This window comes from Monopterus albus, unplaced genomic scaffold, assembly GCF_001952655.1.
Source record: "Monopterus albus unplaced genomic scaffold, M_albus_1.0 scaffold127.1, whole genome shotgun sequence".
Classification (NCBI taxonomy): Eukaryota; Metazoa; Chordata; class Actinopteri; order Synbranchiformes; family Synbranchidae; genus Monopterus; species Monopterus albus.
This window is the reverse complement of record NW_018128007.1, coordinates 2,941,378-2,949,223: the sequence shown is the minus strand read 5'-3', so window position 1 is coordinate 2,949,223 and position 7,846 is coordinate 2,941,378. Positions and strand designations below refer to the sequence as shown.

Here is a 7,846-nt window from a genome sequence, read left to right as displayed (position 1 = left end):
GATATGATCTCTCTTGCTAGTTCCTGTCAGTACTCTGGCTGCAGCATTTTGGATTAACTGTCTAATTGTCTTCTCTTTTCCTGTTGGCACACTTCCCTGCTTATTAAGTTTGCATCTGAGGGAAGTGGAGTTTAAACTTTCAGTGTTTTGAACAAACGGCTAAAAATCACTCCACAAAATGAAGATATTTTATTTGAGCTTACGGGGGATAGTTTTGAACATTTTTGGTCCCAAAACCCAGGGTCCATACAGACAATGTTACAATGGATAAAATGGAAAAATGGTTGGATTTGAGATTTACTACTGCTGCTCATAGTTGCACAATCATAGCAAAAAGCAGCTATAACAGTTAGAATACAGAGAAAAGCTCAGTAAGGATCATGTGAACATTTCTTGTTTGTTCTTAACAATTCTTTACAAAACATACATTTTTTTTAAAACAACAAAGAGATGCAACAAAGATAAACTGATCAATATGAACACAACCAGTAAGGCATCAGGCAGGTGCAGAATAAATATCAGATATGTACACAAGTTAATGGCATATCAAGGCTCATTTATCTCAGAGGTAGAGCATGTCCATGATAAGACAATCGCTAAAGTGACCAGCTGTTCAGTACATATTAAGCTTTTGTAGTTGAGCTGTGGAATGAATTTAGTTTTCCTTTTCTCAGTTTAAGTTGTACAGTGTTACAGGTGAAAATACAAGGAAAAATTGCTTAAATTAATAAACATTCTCATAATGTACTTGCATAAACATGTTTACACAACTTTGATAAGCACTTGCTACTAAGGCAATAACTGATGAATTGCAATTGAGAAGACCAGTACTGAATGTAGATGTTAGGACTGTAATACAAACATCACCAGAACCAGCCTGGATCACAGTAGAGGCTGTGCAGGTGTGTGCGTGTGGAAAATGTGTTGCCGCTCAGCGGTCACCATAGCGTAGGAAAATCCATGTGGGCAAAGCCCAGGTCTTTCCTCAGCTCCCAGTATGTGTTGTTGCTCACCCACGTATCATCCTTTGACTTCCTGTGCAGACAGACAGACAGTAATGAATACTGCACAAGAGAAACCATGATGACACGTAATGCTATTAAGAGCTAAAACGTGCTCACTTTTTCAGTTCCCTGGTGTGAAGCTAATAAATCTAGATATTTAGGCTACCTGAAGAATTTTGGTTGATGCGTTATGTTGTTTTCCTCCAGGACTCTTCGTCTCTCCCTCTGCAGCTGTTCAATCCTCTGTTTCTGTTCCTCTGCAGCCTCTAAGTTCCCCTCCTCCAGCAGTCTGCCAGCAAGACACAGACACATTCATCATGCAAACATGATCAAACATTAATATTCAAATTTAATCTGTACCTATTTTTAGATTTGCATCATTATTGTGATATAACCAAATTATAAATAAGAAGCAAAACACATAACTCAGGATATTGATGGGTTAGTCATGTTTTACTTGAAAAAGTGAAGAGTGCTTCTTGTCTGTGGTATGTTGTGGCAGGAGTATTTAGTTTACAGACCTTTAACTCTTAAAACTGTGAGCTAAAATTAGTTTTATGAATGTCAGAGCCTCTGTGGTTATGCAGTTATTTTTGTGCTATTTGATCACAGGGTAGGGGGTGCATTTTTTAACACGTCAAGAGCACAGCTGAGATCCGTAGTGTAAGATTATAAATGATGTGCTGCTTAGATATTCACTGACTTTGAGCAGCTTTTATAGTAGATGTCTGATAATTCTCTGGCAGAAATCTCAGTCTTTTAGCTTTATTTCTTTTAATATTTTATTAATCTTTAAAAAATAGTGTTGCAGAAATCACTGAACTACCAGATTCATTCAAGGTAGTGTTGGTGATTTACTTTAGAAGTATGTTTTGTTACATTTCTTGAAATTCTTTTTTCATCCTGATGGCAATGAATAAATTAAATGCAATGACAACATAAAGACAAAAATCCACCATCTGTTGCAGCGGCAGGACTGAAAAAAAAGCCTGATCGGGAATTTTATTTGGCCCAAACAAAACCACTGAATGGCTTACCTGCCTGTCAACCTAACTTCCTACTCATGCGCACACTGCCCTTGCACTCACTGAGTTATTTTCCTGACATCAGTAGTAGTCAGGCAGTGTGCGTGTCGCAGTGTGCATTGTGCTTTGGAGGAGTGGCTTTGGAGAGAAGTCAGAAGAAAAGGGTGGGACTTCTTCCTCTTGCTGGTTTTTCCAGGAACACAACTATCCATTTACATGAATTAAAGTATATTTTTGTTTTTATTTCTTTCACTTTTTCCTCTTACCTTTGGTCCACTCGTAGTCTGGTGTCTGTGGGCGGTAGCAGCAGTTTCAGACATGGTTCTAGCTCATTCAGTTCAACAGCAAACTTGGTAAAACCATAGTACTGCTCATGGTCTGCTGGCATTGGATCTGCATCCCAAACAAATAACACCCAGTGGATTAGATACTACTACAGGAGACTAAAATATCTTTTGGTGCATTCTCATTAAAGCAACTTGTCATACTTGCTCTCCAGATGCATGTGGCTGAAGGCGGGTCTCCACAGAAAACTGCTTCATGCCACTTCCCGAAAAGTCTGTGGATGACCTTCCCTTTTTTATCTGTGATCGTTCCCTCCACCTCGTTCACACTTGAATTCCAGTATTTGGCCTGTTGAATTGACAGTTGTAGAAGAAAATCTGGGTAAATGAACCACACTGTGAACAGAAGGCATCTGGCTTTTCCACAGGGTGGAGCACATAGTGATAGGTGATTATGAAATGGACGAGGCTGAGATCATGTCCTCCTTGCAGCTGGCAGATATTGCTGTTGTGAAAACCATCCTGAGCACTGCACACTGTGGCTCAGGATGGTGTGTTTAATGAAAAACGAGGATGCATGATGAGTTCTGACACGTCTTGACTTGCTATGCCACACAGTGCCAGGAGCTCTTGTAAATGGGCACACACTAAAGCAATTAACCTTTTCCAACATCGAGCATGAAAAACATCCAGGGGTTCTTGCTGGCATGCCGGTGAAAAGCACTGTCTGTGCCGAAGATTTATGGAATAATGATGGAAACTATAGAATTTACCATGACTGAAGGTGATTACACTGTATATATGGGGCTGTCTACCAGCACAAACACATGGTCAGTGGTGGTGAGGTACATTTGGGGGGATGCGATCCTGGATCCAGCCCCAAAGTAGAACCTTTTCACTCAACAAACTTTTCACATCTTTTTCTCACCTTAACAAAAGTGATCTTGCATTGGCAAATGTCACTGCTGGAATTTCTGATGGAGATCTCCCCATAGTGCTCAATCCATCGCTGTCCACTCAGAATGTTGTGGATGCAGGACGTGACCTTGTTCCACTCATAGTGGTCTCCAAATCTAGAAAAAGATAAATTAAAACGGTATTAAAAACAAATTTCCTTTTGCCTTGACATTCATAGCCATTGCTTTTAAATGCCATGGTTTGTACAGTCTGTGTGTACGTATCCAGTGACTCACTCTGGCACAGTTACATGAGTAGTACCCACAGGAACAATCTCCATTGACTTCCCCCAGAACTTGTTCTTACACCTCACATCTACAGAATCAGTCAGAGAAAAAAAATATGTACACATTCATCCTGGACAGCTAAATGTAATCTTTACAAACACTGAGATCCAAACAACATATATTCCACTACCTTGCCAGAAGACAAAGTTTTTAGACTCTGCATGGCAAGCTGAGATTGGTGGGTGATGGCTGACCTGGCACAGTAAAGACCAACAAACAGAAGTGTCAGTACACTGACTCAACGAATGCTTTCACTGCATTATAACTAGAATATTGCAACTGATGACAGCACAGATAATGAGCTCCATGTATACCTGCTCTGCAACAAATCGAAAGCCTTTATCTGGTCGGTCACATTCATATGTCTCTCCCAGAACAGGATTGAAAGGTTTCCCCCCAGTTCTGTAATAGTTGGATGCATAGCCTGATACAACAAATGTGGCTATGTACACCTACAAAAGACAAACAGTTAGTAGTGCTTTGACTACAATTTATATGACAGAATAATGAGTCATTGAAACTGAGATGCAGCAAAAAGCTTAACTGTGACATGAAGTTAACCTTGTGAAAATCCCAAGGGTCTAAAAATAATTCTGGAGAAAGCCAGAAACTCTCTGAGCCATATAATTCATTTTATTGTTTAAGTACCACATATTATGGGGTCATAATGAATGTCTCGTTCCATTTGGATTCTCAGCAGTTCTAATTTCCTCTCCATTTCAATGTAATGAGTAGAATCAGTGTCTGTCTAAATGCTCCTCCCATAGTTACATGGAGTCAAGAGAGCACTGATAATTACTGCCACATCATAATGGGAGGCCACAAAGTAGAGCTGACACAGACATTCCATTGCACACTTATATATTGTACGTATATTGCACATTTGGACTTTATAACCAGGAGACACCACAGGCTGTATCTCAACACCTCCCACGCAGAAATGAACAGATTTCAAAGGGGCAGCTGGAGTCCCCAGCCTAGAGGAACAAAAGCCAGCAGCAAGTAATGAGTAATTCATGGCTCTTAACATTATGCTTGATAGTCATTTAACTCTGCCTCAGCCTGCTGTAATTGCCAGGTTATGCTTGTAATACCTGCTTTTTCTGTATTGGTTGGCTTGTCTAGCTTTTGACATTGCAGTTAAAGAACAGTTTGATAAATCTGATAACTGTTCTTATTTACATTTGTGCTAAGAGTTAGCTGGGAAGACTGCTACCACTTTCATGACTTTGTGCCATGAAGCTAGAGACAGCAGGTGTTTAGCTGAAAACAGAGAGAAACTGCTAGCTTGGCTCTGTCCAAAGTTTAAACAATGCATTTCGGGATTAACAAATTTTTTTTTACAATAATGAGTTTTAGAGGTGCTGGTATAAATCCATTAAAACAAAGACAGGCGAGAATTTTCCCACTGCTTCCAGTCTTTACGCTAAGCTAATCATCTCTGCAGCTTCATATTTAGGAGATGATATAAGAGTGGTATCAAGTGTCCCAGTAAGAAAGCAAATAAGCATAATTCCCAAAAGGTTGAACTATTCCTTTAATACTCCAAGGAAACCAAGGCCATACGCTTTCTTTTGAAGAGACAGCATGAACTCTCTACTTTAAACTAGGTTCCTGCTGGTTTGGAAAGTGATGAAATTATATCTTTGGACATAAATGGCTTCAGTTTGTACAAATCTTTTGCAGAGGTCACCAGACTAGCTTCAGCAACAGCAACTGCTTTTGTCAAAGTCAAAGACTCTGTCCACGGACTCAAACAGCAAAATGTGACTTTGCCATCTCACCATACGTTCAAAAGGGTCCTGTGTGTTAGCAGCCCTGTCTAGGAGCTCGCTGTATTCCAGCTCCTCACACAGTCTCTGCAAGGTATTGAGTGGCTCATTAAGCTGCACGGGCATCGCCACTTTAGACAGATCTTTGCCAATGTTGTTCTTGAGGATGTTCCACAGGCTGATGGTGCAGTTGTCCGGGCTTGGTGAGGGCAAACAGGATCTACGCTGACAAAGGACAGCGCCTTCTTCCACGGAGTCTGGGAACAGATGGCGTATAGATGCCGTCAGGAAAGACTGACAGCTGCTTGTGTGGTGAAGTCAAATAGCAAATAACATCTGTCTGTAACTGCGCTAGTGCCAGTATTGTATTCATATTTCTACTGAATGTAACCCACAGTATATGTCCCTTGGCTTTCTGTTCCATACTTTACCTGAGTTTGGTCTCTCACTTTCTATCCCATTGCTGAAGTTGTCCATGGAAATGTTGTCACTAATGTCACTGATGTACGAGTCATCCTCTGACACCTAAAGAAAACATTCAAACTTGAGCTAACAGATAAAAGATGCATTTTAATAAGGCTTTGGTCTCTTTCATCATCCTGCCATGTCAACGGAAGATGAATGGTCCCTCAGGACCTGATGAACAAATCAGGAAAAATTTGCATCTTGATTTGCTGTATTTTTAGATTCAAGTCATTAACTTCCACTTTCACATTGCTTCCACTCCAGCTGCCATCTGATCAGGCATACTACATGAACACTGAAGGAAGAGGAGAATGAACAGATTTGTCATAAAGTCTTTAAGCTGCCTCCAACCATCATGTTACGATAAAAGGCACGACAGCCTCTCTGCAACAGAAAAACACTGAAGTTTAACTCACTTTGCAGAGGCACACAGACAGAAATTACAAACTGTCTGGTGACAGAATCAGTGGTGATCATTTTGTTTTAGACCCAACTGTTTGGATTATGTTTTCTCTCCACTGAATTATGCAGATCCTCTTATCAAAATACAATGACAGCAGAACTGGCATTAACATTCTGTAAACAAGAGAAATTAGTGCAGCCATCAACAGCAATAATTTCATTATGCAACCCTAAATGTTTCAAAGCTTACCCCACTGACTGATTCTGAGGACAAGACACATCAGTACAGCTGCTGATGCTAACAGTTTATCAGTCACACTTACTGTACCTCATTTTCAGAAGAACTAGCGGACAACAGGACTTCCTGCGCATCAAAGAACTCAGACAAAGACTCCGCTATTGAAGCTCTGCTCTCATTGGATACTTGGTGTACGAGGGAACGGGATTCATCCACTGAGTCCTGTTTCTAGGAGACATAATGTCCACAGCTATAATTAAGAACAAGAAAAGGGCGACATCATCACCGGGGGGGGGGGGCAATCTCCAGCTAATTCAGAATACAATATTGTCACAGTGTGTGAATAATGAGAATGTCACAACACACAAAAATCTAATATACATTATACTGAAAGACATTTGTAATACAATAAATCACAATATGTTATTGAAAAGAAAAGCATAACCCTGAGCATTTCTCAAAAGCAGCAATCAGGTATATAGTAAACTTTATAAAATGGTTTGTTTTATAGGAATTTATAGATGCAACATACATTCATTCATGTAAATTGACAATTCAAAACAAATTTTAAAAACTGAACATGTCAGAACTAACATTTGTATAAAGGAAGGATTTTGCTAGAGGAAGAGACCAGTTATATCAGTCAAACATATTTTGAGACACTGTATCACAGTATATTACTTTATTAATTATTATGGGCTGGTCAGACACACAGGATTTCAGCATGTGTGCAGACCCACTCTTGTCCAATACTGAAACCTGTGACTTGACTCTAAGTTAAGGTTATTGACATAAAACAGGATCCATATTTAAGATGAACTGATTCAAATAACTGTTCTGAAAACAACCACAAAAAAAAAACATGCAGTCTAATACAAACATGAAGTATTTTCCATGAAAATGAACATGCTCATTTATCCTTTGTTATTGCTTAAACTGATTAATTAGCCTGGGTTAATCTCATAGAAGGCGCATTCACTTTGTGCTGTGTGTTCACCTAATATCCAGGGATATAATTAAGTAGATCGGCTCATAGTCTGTGGTCAGCAGATCTGATTAAGCGAGTGGAAAGCTTCCCTTGTGAGATGATAACATGACAGGCAGTTAGAAGGATTTCTCTTGGTCGCATGATTATGAGAAATGCACAATTACAGGACTGAGAGGAAGCAGTTTCTCATCGACAGGAATACTACTTATTTTGTGAGCCGGTGTTCCCTGAAGAGTGTGTAGTAAGGAAAATTCTGGTCCGTTTTTTATTGTCGCTGTCGCCACAGTGACCAAGGGTGAGGGAGAGGACAGCTCGTTCATTCTGTGGCAAATTCTAGACTAGATCTGTGTGGGATGAAAATAAAGACAGAGATATTAATAATCATCATGATGGGGGGTCGGGGGAGTACAGTCACTGCATTCCT

The 7,846-nt window shown here is 39.9% G+C and overlaps 1 protein-coding gene across 3 annotated transcripts in view; it reads right to left on the bottom strand.

Moving 5' to 3' along the window:
* Positions 1 to 71: 71 nt before the first annotated feature.
* osbpl3b (oxysterol binding protein-like 3b) overlaps positions 72 to 7,846 on the bottom strand; it is a 30,333-nt gene continuing 22,558 nt past the window's right edge. For 2 of the 3 annotated variants that reach the window (XM_020612802.1, XM_020612803.1), the window contains 11 exons: positions 6,525 to 6,662; positions 5,761 to 5,854; positions 5,342 to 5,586; positions 3,872 to 4,009; positions 3,688 to 3,751; positions 3,507 to 3,585; positions 3,242 to 3,386; positions 2,518 to 2,662; positions 2,296 to 2,422; positions 1,171 to 1,293; positions 75 to 1,035 (listed from right to left, as the gene is read on the bottom strand). In XM_020612802.1, coding sequence (XP_020468458.1) covers positions 939 to 1,035; positions 1,171 to 1,293; positions 2,296 to 2,422; positions 2,518 to 2,662; positions 3,242 to 3,386; positions 3,507 to 3,585; positions 3,688 to 3,751; positions 3,872 to 4,009; positions 5,342 to 5,586; positions 5,761 to 5,854; positions 6,525 to 6,662 — 1,395 coding nt within the window. In that variant the 3' untranslated portion in view covers positions 75 to 938. Of the gene's footprint in view, positions 1,036 to 1,170; positions 1,294 to 2,295; positions 2,423 to 2,517; positions 2,663 to 3,241; positions 3,387 to 3,506; positions 3,586 to 3,687; positions 3,752 to 3,871; positions 4,010 to 5,341; positions 5,587 to 5,760; positions 5,855 to 6,524; positions 6,663 to 7,712; positions 7,734 to 7,846 lie in introns of all 3 variants that reach the window. The other variant, XM_020612804.1, reaches the window with a different exon arrangement.